At 31.9% G+C, this 17,241-nt stretch overlaps 1 protein-coding gene across 1 annotated transcript in view; it reads left to right on the forward strand.

Moving 5' to 3' along the window:
- Positions 1–3,736: 3,736 nt before the first annotated feature.
- Positions 3,737–17,241, forward strand: part of LOC143224962 (uncharacterized) — a 36,538-nt gene continuing 23,033 nt past the window's right edge. The window contains exons 1-5 of the mRNA XM_076453511.1: positions 3,737–3,967; positions 6,710–6,801; positions 9,136–9,245; positions 11,473–11,595; positions 16,124–16,682. Coding sequence (XP_076309626.1) covers positions 3,847–3,967; positions 6,710–6,801; positions 9,136–9,245; positions 11,473–11,595; positions 16,124–16,682 — 1,005 coding nt within the window. The 5' untranslated portion in view covers positions 3,737–3,846. The remainder of the gene's footprint in view (positions 3,968–6,709; positions 6,802–9,135; positions 9,246–11,472; positions 11,596–16,123; positions 16,683–17,241) is intronic.

The following is a 17,241-nucleotide window of genomic DNA, read 5'->3' on the forward strand; positions in this document are numbered from 1 at the left end:
TTTGCACGAAATTCAAAACAAACAAACAAACAAACGTTAAGCTGACAATTTTTTTTTTCTAACAGTGCTTGAAATGTGGGAAAAGATGAAGCGGGATAGTTCATGAAATTCTTAAAGCTGAGTACTATATTTTTTGTTTTTAATGTGCATTTTTAATAATTAGTATAAATATAATTAAAAATGTACAAATTAGAAACTTATAATTTAGATGACGGTAGATTAGGAAACCCTCCCCTCTAGTACAGCGGCATGTCTATGAATTTACAACACTAAAACCAGAGGTTCGAGTCCCTTGGTAGGCTCAGCAGATAGTCCAATGTAGCTTATCTATAAAAAAACACAGATTAAGGAAGATAATGAATAACACCGAGCTTTTTTTTTTTTTTTTTTTTACACCAAGGTGAATCAAGTTATTATCTTGTCTTTCCTTCAGGTTGGTTTTCAACTTATTAAGTTCTACAACAATATCACTTGAGTTGCTTTTGTTTTATCCATGGATAAAATCACTTTATTGAACAAGCCTAGTTGTCCAAACAATCCATAGATACATTTCTTCACATTTACTCTCAAAAAATCTTTTTATCAACAATGGGCCTTATTCTTGTGAACAAAAATATGACTTCCATCCTTCATAAATCTGGAGAATTCTCTGAACAGCTGGTAATAAAGACAGAAATCGCGTATTTCCATATTGAAGAACCTTCTTGTACTCAATTTCTACAAGCTCACAGAATTATTTTAGGTGTGTAACATGCACAGTGTAAATATAGAAATACTTGTAAATTTTGACCACCAAGCTTTCCACTTCAGTAGGAAGGACGTCAACTGCAGTTTGAAGACAGTTATGTACAATATGAGCACCTCAACCAACACTCACAATATTTCTGCCAAGTTCCTTCTTCAGTCGACTATATACATTGTTTTTTCTCTTTATCTTTTACCTCCAAAATTTGTATTGCAGTTGTCACCACAGTAAACATTTTTTTTTATAAATCATGTTTTTTTTTAAGTGGACACCAAGCAATTCCTCAAATTTTCTGATTCCATTCCAGGAACCGACTTAAAGTCTGAAGTTTTACTTTCACTCCTTCCTCTGGCAAAAAAATATTGCACCATGACAGATATAATTTTGGCATCTTTTCGGTTTGAAGTATGTGCTGAAAGTGAAAGAAATTGAACCTCTATTAAGTCTTTCTTCAGTCCCTCTGCTGCAAAAGGAACAATTGCATTCAAAATAATAACCTCATTTTTTTTTCTGGTAGAACTGAACTTTGGTTCAAATAACTTTGCTATCAGTTTAGAAGGCAATCAGCTGTTTTAAAGCTTATGTTATGGACAGCACTGTGATAAGCAAAGGTTGTTTCTTTGGCAACTATTAAAACGCCACTCTCTTCAGGCACAGTTTTTTTGAAGAACATATCAACTCTTGAACTTTGAGCAACTACTGAAAGACTAGCTGCATGTTTAGCACTTTCTAAATGGTCTTTTATGTTTGAGTGACCACCATGTGAAACAGAGAACTCAGATGAACACTGCAAACATTTCACTCTGTTCTCTTTGCCACAATTTTTTTTCAAGTTTTTACCAGTTTTGGACGTTATGACTTGGATTAATTTCTAAAATAAAAGAACGAAAATAATTCAGCATGTACCGTAAGACTTATACAATAAATACTGTAATAAATAAAGCAATCACAAACACATGCTCAAAGAAAGCTTTGCATATGTTGCCGCTCGCTGCTAGTGCAGCTGCCGTCACGCGCGTACCCCCAATAGCAGCCCACCGATGAAATATTATACTTGTACAGGTACCGTATCAGTCGTCCGTGAATTTCGTTTAAAAATTTGCATGCTACAGCACTACGGCTCCCTCTACCCATCAATAAATAAAATAAAAACTTAAAAATTATTTTTAATTATTTTTATTGACAAAAATTATTTTGTCAACACCAAGTTTGAACTCTATGCAGATTTTAACGTTTTCCGTTTATCCTTTTCAGAGTTTATGTCTTTTCTTCAAAGACCGAGACATTCTGAGACAATTCAGTGTCAACCAGGACAAATTAGTAAACCGAACAGGACATCGGGACAGATCCCTCAAACCGGGACGTATGGTAATCCTACGTATACATAAAAAAGTGGGAATTTAAACCTGCAAATAGGTATTGTACAAAAAAAGATAGCGAATAAATAAGGCTGACGTTACTACAGACGTTGTTTAATCAAACTACAATCCCCTATTTTGGCTCCATGCTATTACTTAGAGTTACATTAGATGGAGTCGAAATGAGGATTAGTAGTTTGAGTAAATAATGTCTACAATATTTCCAGCCTTGCCTGCTTTTTTATCCCTATTTGCCGGTGTTTAAAATTCCAGTTTTTTATTTGTTGGCCTTTTTATGCTCAACTATGATTTAGTTGAGCTATGTATTACAGTATATTATAACTAATTTGACACATTTTAATGATAATAAACATAGCTAATAGCTAGATGGCGCGATCTTTAATGATTTATTTTAACTATTAACTAATGGATCGCTTTGGTTTGAGATGTAAAATGTTAAGCTGCAACAGAAGATTTTTATGGATTTTTATATATTACAGTATATTATAACTAATTTGACACATTTTAATGATAATAAACATAGCTAATAGCTAGATGGCGCGATCTTTAATGATTTATTTTAACTATTAACTAATGGATCGCTTTGGTTTGAGATGTAAAATGTTAAGCTGCAACAGAAGATTTTTATGGAAATTTCTTTGAGACTATAGCGGGTATTTATAGTATCTGCGAAACTAAGTTATTTCTATATATAACGCATAACAATGATAAATATATTTCGAGACTAACGCACAACCTCTGCTAAGTACGTATAAAATTTTACCAGTAGAAAATGCAACCTTTTCAAACAAAAATATACGTCTGAAATGTCGCTAGAAATAAACTTTCGTGTTTTTAAAGTAAGTAATCTACAAAGGTGTGAAATAAAATTTAATATTATGCGTACTGATTTTTTTTTTACTCCTTCACTTCATACTTGACATAGGAGTTAGCTCCCGAAAGACATCGATTGTATAGTGTACAAAGCGTTAAGTATCTACATCTTACAATCATCAGATGTTCATCTATTATTGTTGGCAATTCATGTTTCACACTGTACTTTTAAAGAAACAGCAGATATTTACAAGAAAACAAACGTCAAGGAATAATGATCACATCGTTTATGCTAGTGTGTGTTTTATTATAGCAAAACCACATCGGGCTATCTGCTGAGCCCACCGAGGGAAATCGAACCCATAATTTTAGCGTTGTAAATCCGTAGACTTATCGTTGTTCTAGCGGGGGGCGTTTATACTAGAATTATGATGTTTTTTAGTTTATGTGAAATATGGAAGAAATAAGTCGCCTTTTCAATGCCGTTACGATCTTCACAATACTTTATTTAGGGGCCCGTCATGGCCAGATTTGTTAAGGCGTTCAGCTCGTAATCCGAGGGTCGCGGATTCGAATGCCAGTCGCACCAAACATGCTCGCCCTTTCAGTCGTGGGGATGTTATATAGTGACTGTCAATTCCATTATTCGTTGGTAAAAGAGTAGCCTGAGAGTTGGCGGTGGGTGGTGATGACTAGCTGCCTTCCCTCTAGTCTTACACTGCTAAATTAGGGACGGCTAGCGTAGATAGCCCTCGAGTAGCTTTGCGTGAAAGTCAAAACAAACTATGTTTTGTGAACAGTTGTAGTCTGAGATGTAGCATATAAGTTTTTGTTTCATATGGTGCTTGCAGATGGCGCTCGCACACATTACTGAAAACATGCCTTCTCATTCCGTCAAGTAATGTAAACATGGCTGATGATATAGCGGACGATTTTAGCAATGTTGAAGCAGAGACTACATTTGAAGTTCAGTTATATATATATGATTTATCTAAAGGTTTGGCAGGGAATTTATCTTCAATTTTCTTAGGTAAGCTAATGTTCATTTTTTATTCATCTTAATACCATAAAGATATTTCTACTCTTAAAAAGTTAAGTTACTATAGTAACTTAGTATTAAATAGTATGTAACACAAATTACATTACGGCAGTGGTGAATTATGACGTTATATAAGACTTTAGATTATACCTTACATGTATTTACTTAATGCGTAAAGTTTGTTGAAAGAGTTCTAAATAAAATTTTAGAATAGTAAACTTGAAAAAATAATCCCCAATAGTTAAGAAAATCCAAAGGTATAGTTAAAATACGTACTGGGTGACTCAATAGTCCTGATTTGCTTTGTTGTTGTGAAGTTAGAGTGAAATATTGAAAACTTGCTGGCATAGTGTTTAAGCATGTTGGGAGTCATTTCTTACCTGACACAGTGTCATGATAAGGAGGTCAAATCTAGGCCAATCAAATACTATCACTCAAAAGTAAAATTTGTCAGTGCAAAAGTTGTAACACTCAATGATATTACTTTAGAAATGTTTAGTTTGTAGTAGACTTTGACTAAATTTGCATTTTTGTAATAAAAAATACTGTACTTCAAAATAGGGTGAGTTTTAAAATTATTCAAATCAGACATAACATTGAGATAAGCTTGGTTTGTCCTTTATTTCATGACATATAGAAATGAATGATTTTCCATTGTATTTGAGCATTCTGTGTCAGTAGATGTTCAATGTTCTATACCTACTTCACAGAAATTTGGAGAAATCATTATTTTTTACTAATCCTATGTATGTATATTATAGAAATGAAAATCATAGTTGTTACTAAATATTCAGTTATCTCTGTGTGTATTGGATTAGGTAAAGTGTTTATAAAACAAATTAATATTTATCAATTTAAAATTTTGACCTAAAAATATAACATACATATTAGTAGTTACTGCTTTCTGATAAGTGAGAATCCTGACATGTCCTTAATTTGTGATATGGTTCGTATTATATGCCTAGTAATGGAAACTTATGAATGGTTAAAAATACGCACACACAATATTAGTAGCTTTGAACTGTGTATAAGGTAAAAAAACATGAATTAAGTAAATTTTAGAGTGTAAATTTTGTAAAGTGCTGAAAATTTGGAAAATGAATACTTGAAATCTTCATAACTATCAAGATTAATAATTCTTACAAGCACTGAAAAAGCAGAGATAATATCAGCCAATGTTATTCCAATATAAACTCAAGTAATGCATAATATTTAGTAAAGTGTAGTGTATGTAATTTATGAAATACCATACTCTCAAACCAAATAATACAAATACAATATATTGTGCATTGAGTTTCTAATATTATTAAAAAAGAAACTGTGTCAAAATCAAATCTAAACCACTCTTTCAATTAGGTGAAGTAAAGTCGTGTTTCACATCCATAAAATGGACACATGAGAAGGAATCAAATGTACATTACATGCACATGCATTCTCATATTTAAATAGGTAAAAAACCAACATAAAGAATAGATAAGAAAACATAATATTAGCCTAGACAAAACAAACATAAAATTAAAACGTTTCAAGTGTGCAACAAACTGTAAAGGGTTAGTTTATTTAAAACATTTGCCATAACTTACTTTTAACTGTGAATCAAAAACAGATGTTGGATTAATGTGTTCTCATAGTTTGTTGTTGATTTTATTCCAGAATGGTAGGGTTGAGCAGGACAAATGTCTATGTACTCACACTAAATGCCATGATAAACTTCATATTATGCATTTAAAAAAAATTAACTCGCAGATAGCTTTTAGTGAAAAATCCCATTTCATTAAGTTATACATGTAACAAATTATGGCCCTCCAATTTTCCATAAAGTATATTCTATCCCTCAGTGTGTAAAAGGTTGTTCTTTCAGGGGTTGAGGTGATTCTCTCTATAAAATGTCATTAAAGCCTGATACTCAGTTTTGTGTGGGTGTTTAATGCTATAAGGCAAAAACTGCAAAAATGAAAACTAACAGTTTCAAGTGAAAAATATGCAACAAGGTTATTGCGATGTTGATCGTATAACAGAAAGAGGTAAGTTAACTTACCACATTTCCAGATTAATATTATTTTGACTGTTATTTTATAAATTTTTATTGTTTTGTATGACAAATAAAGGATATCTTAAGCTGCATTTATGATAAACAAATTAAACCTTGCTGTTGGACACATTTATTTCTACAAAGTTGAGTCTGTTTGCTTGTCTGTTGTGAATCACAAGTTTATTGCTCCATAATTTACATGTATATTTTTACTTATTTGGCATTAAGCCTTTCAAGACTAGTTTTTAAAAACACCTGTCTTGTGGTTGATTAAAAAAAATGTTAAAAACAGTGTATCTTTTTTATTGTAAATAGTGTTACAGTGCATATGTAATTTAGAAATAATGAAATAATTTAAAACTTATTGAAAAAAGTGTATGCATATATATGTCTGTATTAACAGTGTGAAACTCTTATCGTGATTAAAAAGAACCATGTACAAGTGACTGATAGGTGACTTTTGAATGTGTTAGTTGCAATCTAGGAAATACAGATGTTATACTCGACTGTTATTATAAAATAGAAGAAAACTTTGAGAGTATTCAAGTTGTTACCAGTCACTTTCAGTTAGTTAGTTATTTCAGAAATAGTTTTTATTTCACAATGAAAATAAGAATAAAACACAATATTTAGTTTTTGTCTTAAACTAAATCTAAGTATTTTCTTAAAACTTTTCCACATTTGTTGATTTAATGTAACAGGAAAACATCTCCCTGGCATTTGGCATACTGGAATCGTAGCATATGGTAGAGAATACTTCTTTGGATCTGATGGCATCAACAGTTGTGGACCAGTAAGTTGTATTAGTTTGAAAGTTAACTAGAGACATAATTTCACAGTTAAAATTAGTTATCTACATTTGTCTTAGATATCAAAATATCAAGTAATCACCAACATAACTTGGCAAGTAAAAACTGATTCAGAGTGAAGTTATAGTTTTCACTCGTACAAAATGTTACCTTCATTGTTATAAATTGTTTCATATTATAGCTTAATTTAGAAATCTCAAATCAACTGAAGATAATACTTATAGATGTTATAAATGCCAGTGAATCACAGATACTAAAAACAAACTCCTTCCTCCTTAATTAAAGCAGTAATGAATTGCATTGTTCTGATACTTAAAAAACTATAGTACTAGAGAGACATTATTAAGTTTTTGTTGTCAACTGTATTTGTATTAAAGTTTAGATGAATTATTTCAAAAATGGATGGCAGGATTCTTTATGATTTCTTGTTTTTTTGAGACTATTTGTGTGTGTGATAAATAGAATCACTACCACTAGGCCAAAACTACAAACAAATTCTACAACTACAATCATTCTGCCACATATATCAAACCCAATAATAAAATCAACATGACCTTATCAAATTTCATGTTAAAGTCTACTTCAGAACTGGTAAAATATGTAGAAATTGATTCAGGAAAGTTGAACAATGGACTTCTGATTAAAAACAGAAAACCTGTTTGAAAAATTCCTTGTTTCTTCAAAGATTCATGTAATGAAGTAGCATATCATATGCATAGGTTCTTGTTCGTTCACAGGTTTGTGTGTTGGCATAACATACTGTCTGCAGTTTTCTCTGTTCCTTGAAAGATTTCTGTGTTGGAGTAACTTACTGGATATGGAGTTCATTGTTCCTTTGGAGATTCATGTGCTGGGGTAACTTGCTACTTGCATAGTTTCCTGTTCCTTTGAATGTTCTTGTATTGCAGTAATACAGCCATATCTTCACTTGGAGTGAATGACTCTTATCCATAACCAAGGCCTTGAATTTAGTAAAGCCTGAACTTTTCTGCTGTATAAGGACATCAAACAGAGGACATCATAAAATGAAATTTTTCACAGTGATATATTGCCCTATTTGCAAATGATATAACACATTGAGTATGTCACACACCAAACTTCAGCAGTCAAAGTATTCTAGAAGGTCCATGCTACAACCTTGGAACAACAGTGCAGTTTCCTAAATCTGATGAATGCTTCAACAGAAATTAAGCCATCCTACACTCCAGGCAGATGTGCATGAAAAGAAATGTGACAGAATGCTTGATTTTAGTGGGATTTTAATGAGATTGAACTGTAGTGGACTGGAAACTTTCATGTTTGCCAAAGTGTGAATATCTAAACTTGATTCTTCTCATTAAAAAAAAAAAAAAAAGTCTAGAAAGAATGTATGAGAAAAGTATTTCTCTATCATTAACACTGTGATAACATGCTATTAGATTTTACAGCAGATAAAATTTGAAAGGATTCCTGTCAAGTCTGAAGTAATTATAAGGCAATTAGTCTTAACAGTTTTTTTCCATAACAGTCTTCATTTATAATTATAAATAAAAAAAAAAAGGTTTGGAGAAATGTTTTTGAACTCATATTTCTGTTGCAAATGTTTAACAAAACAAACTAATTGCAATAAAAGGAAAAATTATATTAAACAGAATGGATTTGCATTTTTATTGCATATTTGTCTGGTATTGATAGAAAGAAAAGAAAAAAATATGTTTTGTCAGGCAATAGTGAAAACACTGTAAACCTTAAAATAATCTTAAATTTTTAGATAGGCCACTAGTGGATACTAGTTAAATACTGTCTATTTTTATGAAAAATGACCAGAGATATGTATTATTGTGTCACATTTTTTAATCTCTGTAATGTTTTGCTGTTATGTATAATTCTTATGATATTTATAAAAATACCTTTATATGTGTATGGACTTGTACAAAAAATATAATTTATTATTATTTTGCCAGTACAGTTGCACTTTAAATCTCTCTGCCAAGTTTAAAGCTGTACCTGCATATACTAGCTATTAGTATGTTGTTTTTAGTCTATGCTAACTATTTACATTAATAAGCCTTCTTCATCAGCGTAAACTAAAACACTAAAATTGTCTATAGTGTAATAATAAAAGTTGTTTGAAAAAATATTTTACCAACAACATAAAATTTTAGATTTCTTTATTATTTAATTTGTTAAAATAATATGCACAGGAGATTCTTATTTCAATTTTTGACATGTTCTAAAACTCTAACATTAGTTAAAAATTAAGACATATCAGTTCATTATTCTCTGCATTAGTGCAAACCACGTGTTAATAGAGTAACTTTCTGTAATATAACATAAAGGGAGAAACGATCCTTGGAGAGCCTGACCAGATCCTGAACTTAGGGAAGACTGAGATTCCATACAGTATCTTTTTGGAGTTTATATTTGCCTTAGGAGAGTCTTCCTATAGGTAGGATTAGACCACTTATTGATCTAACAATTTCTGTTTTTTATGTATATTAATCTTTTCTTCAGCAAAAAAGAATGTTTAGTTGTTTAAAATGTTCTTTTTTCAGTAAAATGTTCTGTACTTGTTTTAGGCATATATTAATTATACATCTACATATCATTTTTAACTGAACCTCATTATGAAGGTTTCTTTGATATTTTATGTACACTATTTAAAAATCCCTTCATAATATTAGACTTTCTGCAAAACAGAAATGTGTCTAAGAATTAGAAGAGTTTGAACTTGATTCTTATTCCAAGTTTCAAGATGTTTATTAACCATACACAGTACAATATATCCTAAAGCTTTTGGAGTAATCTTCAGAAATCTTTGATTACTGCATCTGGTAACTTGGCCTGTATAGCTTCACATGGAATATCAGGAATACCCATTTCATTCTCCAGCTACTTGGGGTATGAGTGGAAAACGCTTCTTGGTAAACCAATTCTCCATTGGTTTTGTTTCCAGGTAGATATTATTCTAGATTATGTTGTCTACTGTTACCTAAGACATGTGAACAGTTACATTTGTGTTTATGGATTCTAATATTTTACATGAAGCTGCACTTTCTTTACCATATCTGGAGTATAGTATGTTATAGGTCTCATTTTAGATGGTCCTAGATACCCAAGTTGATCCATATTTTTTTATTTTCTAATGCTGTTGAGTACAAGGGACATCCCTGTCTTGGAAAGTCTAAAGTCCAGATCTGAACACATCATTATGGTGAATGTATATACATGTTTTGTATTGGAGAAAAGTTGTTCTAAATCAATCCCAAAGAGTGATTAACGGACTATGTTACCACACTACCTACTAAATGCCAAACAATGATAAAATGCAGTTCTGATACATACCATTTCATTGAGAATTTATTGACAATAACTAGTTTCCAGTCTTTCTGCTTTGTTGAGGGGTCTGATACAGTCCATGGATGGACTAATCAAGTTTAGGGTAAGATGCTGGAGACAAACCATTCCAGGCAGTTACCTCTCTGAAACACTTTAGAAAATGGGCTGTATATTCTTTTGAACACAGTTACCTGTGATTTGGCCTAAAGTTTCTGGCTAAGATGCCATCAACATTGCAGTTACATGTAGAAGATGTATTCAGGGGTTCTAACTGTTGGATGAATACTTGTTCACTGGTCTAGGGTGACAGAATATTTCTCTGTTAGCTCATTCATTAATTTAATATGACCTCAGGTTTTTCAATCCTCACTTTGACATTATACCTTCTGGCTGCCCATTGGTTTATTGTCTTTACTACTTGGTATTTGGTCTCTCACTTTCTGTAGAAACAGCTCTAAACAGGCTGACTTTGTTCTCCTGTGGCACTTCCAATCTTTCTCAGCTGGTCTTTGCCAAAATCTGTATAAATTATTTTCCAGTCTGAGAAAGTATCGTGTTATATACTCAAAATTGCAACATCATACTTTCCCAGTGCATTTAGCACCACCCAGTTAACTGGTCATTTCCATTTGAGAATAAAGGATGTTGTAATGTTGATGTATAACTTAACCTACCATTGGAGAAAACTGCTGTCTACTTTCATACACTAACTGCAGTCAGTCTTACAGTTGTTTTTGCAGTGAGAAGACAAGCTACTGTTTCTGATGTACAAAATAAAAGTGGTTAACTAGAGTGAAAGTACTTGATGACTTTGTTGAGTATGTTATGGGAAAACTGGACATACCTAGAATAAATGGAAACAGTTACATTAATAAAGGAAGTAACATTTCATTGTGAACTCTTGACTACATGTAGGGTTTTTGGTTAAAACAACTCGGAAGCAGCTGCTCACGAATGGTGCAAGTATTTTGTGTAATATTATACAATATTGTATTGAGAATACTTTATTTGCAGATACACTTTAATTGTAGTAAATTTTCATTTAGGTGAAATTTTCATTGTACTTTTGTCAGTCTTCTATGTAAATCAAGTACATTTGTCCAATATCTCAATTGAATGTTAGCTGTTACATGTACTAATCATCATGGTGGATTTACAGTTCTAGGATTATTCATTGCATGGTTATATTTTTAAACCTTAGACTTTATGCTATATAATATGGGAAAAAAGTCACTTAACTTGGAAATTAAAGCTGTAGTTAGTTATTTAAATAACTTATTACAACACGAGACTTAACAGGTAAAATAAGCGTTTTTCTTCTTTTCTCATGTTTGTAGACCTGGATGTTATGACCTCTTAAAACACAATTGCAACAATTTCAGTCAAGACACAGCAATTTTTCTGACTGGTCGTTCTATTCCACAGGAGATACTTGACCTACCTCAAGAAGTTTTGAACACGCAAGTTTATTAAAGTTTTATTGATAGAAAAGTAACACATTGTTTTATATGTTGTATACAAGTTTAGTTTTATAGTACAGTCCTAGTTTTTCGAGTACTTGTTTCTCAACTTTTCTGTTATTTTCCTGAGATATGAATTGAGTGGTTAGTAGTCTCTGTTGATTTACCAGTGTTGTATAGCTTTTGTGTAACGGTTTTAAGATGATTTTATGCGTTTTGTTAAATGAGAAAACATCCGAGTTAGATGTTTAAATTTGATGGTTTAGGCTTGTTTGTTTTATTCCATAAATGTTCCCATGATGCTGTGTGAAAGTGCAGATTTCTACTGTTATTAATGTTCTTAGTTATATTTACACTTTTGTCTTGTAATGAAGACAGATGTTTTGAAGAGAAGCTTTAGTAAGCATCTTCAAAGGTGTGAACCAACATACATGGTTTGAGTCATGAAGTATAGGAATGTCTAAAAGTAGTTACCCTGAGTCAGACTCTAACCATGTTGGTAGTTGTTTTATTAAACAATGTTTCTATTATAATTTACACTTTTCTCTATTTAGTTCACACATATAGTTTTAATGCTACATAAGATGATTACCACTACATACTTAATATGTGGAGAAATATTTGAAATAGAAAATTAATTTTTAGAAAAATAAAAGAAGCTGTTTCATGATTATGTTGCTTCTCTGAGTAATATAGAATTTTTGTTACTTTACTGATATAATGATATTTGGTTTGCCAATGCTTCTTTATAAATTTAGGGAAACTCAACACTAGGTAGTTCATAACTTGTTTGGTATTTTTCACTCTAGAAAAAAAAATTAGGAATGTCACGAACAAGATAACTTCCTGGCTCTTTCTAATTTTAGCTCGTTCCCTTCTGGAGACTAAAATTAGCAGCTTGCTATTCAGGCTGTGCATGTGTTATGCTACTGTTGCTGACTATTGAACTCTGTACATTCTTGGAGATGAGGGTGGACTGGATATCATGTTTGTTCTGTACATCTTTTGGCATTTGTTGATTTGTTTGTCAAACAAAATGTTGAGAAGGGAGAGCAACATACAAACACATGATATTTTATGTTGCTCAGTGTCAGGTTTATATTTCTTTTTTCAGTTATGTTTGCTAATTTGAATTAACACTGTTGAGAACAAAGAAAAAAATCAATGCAATGTATCCATTAAAAAAAGAAAAAGTTTAAATTTGAGTCTCCAATATACTGACCTTTCACTCATATCTGTATGTTTGGGTAACTGAATAGTTCAAGGTCAGCATATAGGTAATGACCTCACGATCGTTTATTTATAAATTCACAATCCATTGTAACCTGGGTTGTGCTTTTAAGGCTGCTAGACAGTTCAAGGTCAACATTCAAATAACAACCTGTAAATCATGTTTGATGTTACAGTCACGAAGGGGAACACAAAATAAGAAATTTACTTTTTATTTTTATATATATTTTTTTAAGTCGTCTTGATTTTGAAGTAGATCATAAGTATAGTAACAAACCTCAGTATCAGATTAAAAAGTCAAAGCTCTGTAACACAGATATTTCTGTTTTCATAAGTTTGTTGTTTTTCTCTTGAGCATCTATAAAATTTTGAAATAAATAAAAAATTGGAATAAATAACACCAATTTCAAGTTTGAAAGTCAAAGTTAAAATGTAAAAAAGATGTTTTCTTCCTCAGTTTTAATATTTTAGTGGTTTGGAATTTTTGAAATGGTATTAATAATTTCAAGGTATGGTTTAAAAACAAATTTGTTATATTTTGTCTTTCTTTTTTTAGCATTTTCTAATTTTTTTTAAAACAAGTGAGAGTTTATAAATGAAAATTACCATGTGAAATCAATGCCTCATTTTCATTGTTTATTATTTGATTTTATGAATATGTTTAAGGTTTAAATTTGGTCATGTAAGTTATATTTTGAGATGAAAACCAACTCTACTCTTTTTCACATGCAGTGTAATTAAGTATGACTTCACTGAAAATTATCATTGCTATGATAAAGGATAAGTAGAAGATTGTTCGCAGTTTGAAATTTAAATTTAATCAGTCTCTTTCAGTGACTTGTGATTGTAGGTATTACATAATTTATTCTACTGTAAATAGGAAATGAAGCAGCAACTGAATTATGTTTTGGTTGAGAAAAAAACAACTAAAATAACAAGATTAACTTTGGAGACCAACTTGCTTAATAATATGTATACATATATTAGGTTGTTCAGAAATCAATGTTGGAATTCTCACAATGACACTTTGAAGCTGGATATTGAGTAACTTATTGTTGGTTGGTTTGTTTAAAATCATGTTTGTCACTTACAAGGTGTCTTAATCATTTGCTGTTTCAACTCTCCTCAGAGTAAGTTTTGCAATCCCCAAGGCAGCGTGGACAAGAAAGGCTTTTGTCTGATTTTCCTCTATGACTTCAAACTTGGATGAAAAGCTATCAAAACTACACAGAACATCAACCAGGCATTAGGACTCTGTTGATGAACAGACAGTTTAGTGTTGGTTTCTAAGGTTTTAACATAGAGACGAAAGTCTTGAAGACCACGAAGGTCATGGAAGAAAGCATCCTCAGATGAAAACTCGTTAAGAGAAGCAGTTGAGACAGGCCCTCACATTACAGTACATGAGCTTGCAGAAAAGCTAGGCATAAGCAAATCAAGCATTGCTAACCACCTGAGTGTGATTGGAAAGGTGAAAAAGTTGGATAAATGGGTTCTGCATGAGCTGCCTGAAGATCAACAATATTGGCATTATGAGGCCTGCTCTATACTACTATTGCAGAACTAAAATGATCCATTTCTTGAACGGGTAGTGACATGCTATGAAAAGTGGATTCTGTACAACAGTGAGAAACAATCTGCACAATGGCTTGATTGCAAAACAGTCCTAAAATATTTCCCAAAGTCCAAGTTTCACCAAAGAAAAATCATTGTGACTGTATGGTGGACTACAACTGTCATCATTCGCTACAATGTTTTGAATCGAGGAGAAACAATCATAGCAGCAAAATACTGTGAAGAATTGGCCAAAATGTATTGAAAGTTATGTGTGAGAAACAGCCAGCTCTAGTCAGTCGGAGCAGCCCAATTCTTCTTCACGACAATGCTCATCCCCAAGTGTCAAGGATGATGCTCCAAGAATTGAACAAATTGGGAATCGAGGTTCTGCCTCATCCACCTTATTCCACAGACCTTTTCCCTACAGATTTTCATTTTTTCAAGCACTTTGACAATTTTTTGAACAATAACTACTTTCAAAACCAGGCAGCTGCAGAAGAAGCTTTCAGGGAGTCCATTGAACATAGAAAGTCTGATTTCTACAGCAGAAGCATAAATTGCATTTACTCATTAGCAAAAGTGTGTTGAAGCAACTTACTTTGATTAAAACATATTTTACAACTCTGGTTTATACTTTTCCAAATGTTGCAGTTCAAAAACAACATTTATTTCTGGACAACCTAATATTTTTATATGGACAGGAGTGTGCTTTACATTATTAATGTAAAATGTAGTTGGATTCATGCTGGTATTTTGATATATCAGAATTAATTATTTCTACTAATATTTATAATAAATCAGTTTTTCATATAAATATGAAATATTTGTAAACATTTGTTCAGTTCTATAAATCATTGGATTGCTTTATTTTGTGTACTGTGTGGTCATATTATCCTTGTTATTACAGTTTTGTTTTTGAGTCACTTATTTAGCATGTGTACACCAGACTTTTTGTGTTGTACATCACAGATCTACTTACTGGTCATAATTCTCCTTTGTGAGCAAAGTTCATAATATAAAAGTGGTTATCTTATATTCATTAAAGTTTTTTTGTTTTTTTCTGCAATTCTGTTATAGAAGCAACGTTATGAAGTGAAGCAATAGCTTTATATATTCTATGTTTTCAATTCCCTCAGGTGTAATAAAAAGAACACAGTAAGTTGTAATGTGCAGAGATTAGCAATTCAGTATGGGAAGTGTAAATGTGGCATGATCTTGCTTTTTAAACAAATGATACCTGTGGTATTATTATATCACTACTGATATGATTTGTGTTTAAAAACCACTATCAGAATGCCAGTCAGTTTAATTTTTGCTTCCAGAACTGCTTCACTTCTTCCACTGAGCATAGGTATTCTGTTGTTGGGGCAGCTGACATACTTTCAAAATTGTTAACATCATTATGATGTTGGGAAATAGCAACATGTTATATTGAGTTATTTCACATACAAAGGTTTTGATAGACATTAACGAGTATTCAGTATACAAGAAAAATGTTTTTATAAGTTAATGCTGGCTGTTGGTTAGAAGAGTTAACTTAGTATTTGGTGTCTATTCATGTGTAAATATAGTTTCTCCAACATAATTAATGATATTTCAGTACTTCTATGATAAGAAATTTGGTTTATATTAAGTTATTTAATTTGGAACTGAATTTCTGAAATTATTTTCTTTGTAATTTCTCATATTCTTTTTAATACACAGCAACATATAGTGATTTGTAGATTTTTTTTTATGTTAGTCCAATTGGAGAAATGCTAAAAGTTGAAATGGATAAGCTCAATCTGCGAGCTGAAGGATCAAAAGGATTAAGTTTTGGTGCTATCCCACCTCCTACCAGTCACAGATCACAACATAACACAGCTCCATCTAGATCAAATGATTCAGCAAGCAGAAGGGATAGAAGGCAGCTACAAACCCAAGACAAAGCAAAAGAAGATGTTAGTATAGCTAATGAAATTAGTAATAACTTTCGTTCAGATGTTCAGGGAGCTACTACTCAAACAACTCAGTCACCAGTCTCTGAAGCAGATAAAAAAGAAAATATTTTGTCCTGTGATGAGCAACAAATACAACATTCTAAAGTACCTGATGAAGAAACTGAACAAGTGCAACAGGTCCGATCACAGACATGTGACAGCGTACAAAACATTGAAAGTTCTCCACAGATAGAACAACAGTCTTCAAGATCTCCAGAAAGTATATTACAGGAAAATTTTGAATCAAACAGGCCAGAAAATACATCGGATAGCAGAGGCGAAAGAGCCAGAGAACCTCCTGTTGTGTATAGTGATATTGATGTAGGTTGCTTATTTAAACTGAAATTTTTGTATTCTCAAGTATAGAATAATGTTTCAACCTTCTTAGGTCATTTTCATGTGCAAACTCTCTTTGTTAACCTGAAGATGACCTAAGAAGGATGAAACATTGCTCTGTACATTATTTTAATTAAAGTTCTAATACCTATACCAGCTGTCTTGAGAATACATTTTTACTTCAAGTGGGTTTCTTGTCATCATAAAATGATATTTTTGTTTTTGTAATCACAAGTAAGATTAACAAAGTTGGTTACTAAAAGTGCCTGAAGAAAAAGCATGTGATTTTTTACCACTGGTCCTGTTTTAATTAGAAAGGGACTCACTTTTTGCCTTAATCACAGCCTGGCCTGTATTACTAACAATTTTCATTAGTCAGTTGTGTAAAGTAAACATCCTGCAAAAGTAGTGAGATTATGAGTTCTCTCTTTTATGTCCACCAGATGGTGCACTAAAAGGTTCTAGGGTTGATTATTTAGGTTCATACTGGAGATCTGAGCTGTCCAAGGCAGATTTTGGATGTTTTTTGAACACAATACAAAAT

The sequence above is a fragment of the Tachypleus tridentatus genome, chromosome 9, assembly GCF_004210375.1.
Source record: "Tachypleus tridentatus isolate NWPU-2018 chromosome 9, ASM421037v1, whole genome shotgun sequence".
Taxonomy (NCBI): Eukaryota; Metazoa; Arthropoda; class Merostomata; order Xiphosura; family Limulidae; genus Tachypleus; species Tachypleus tridentatus.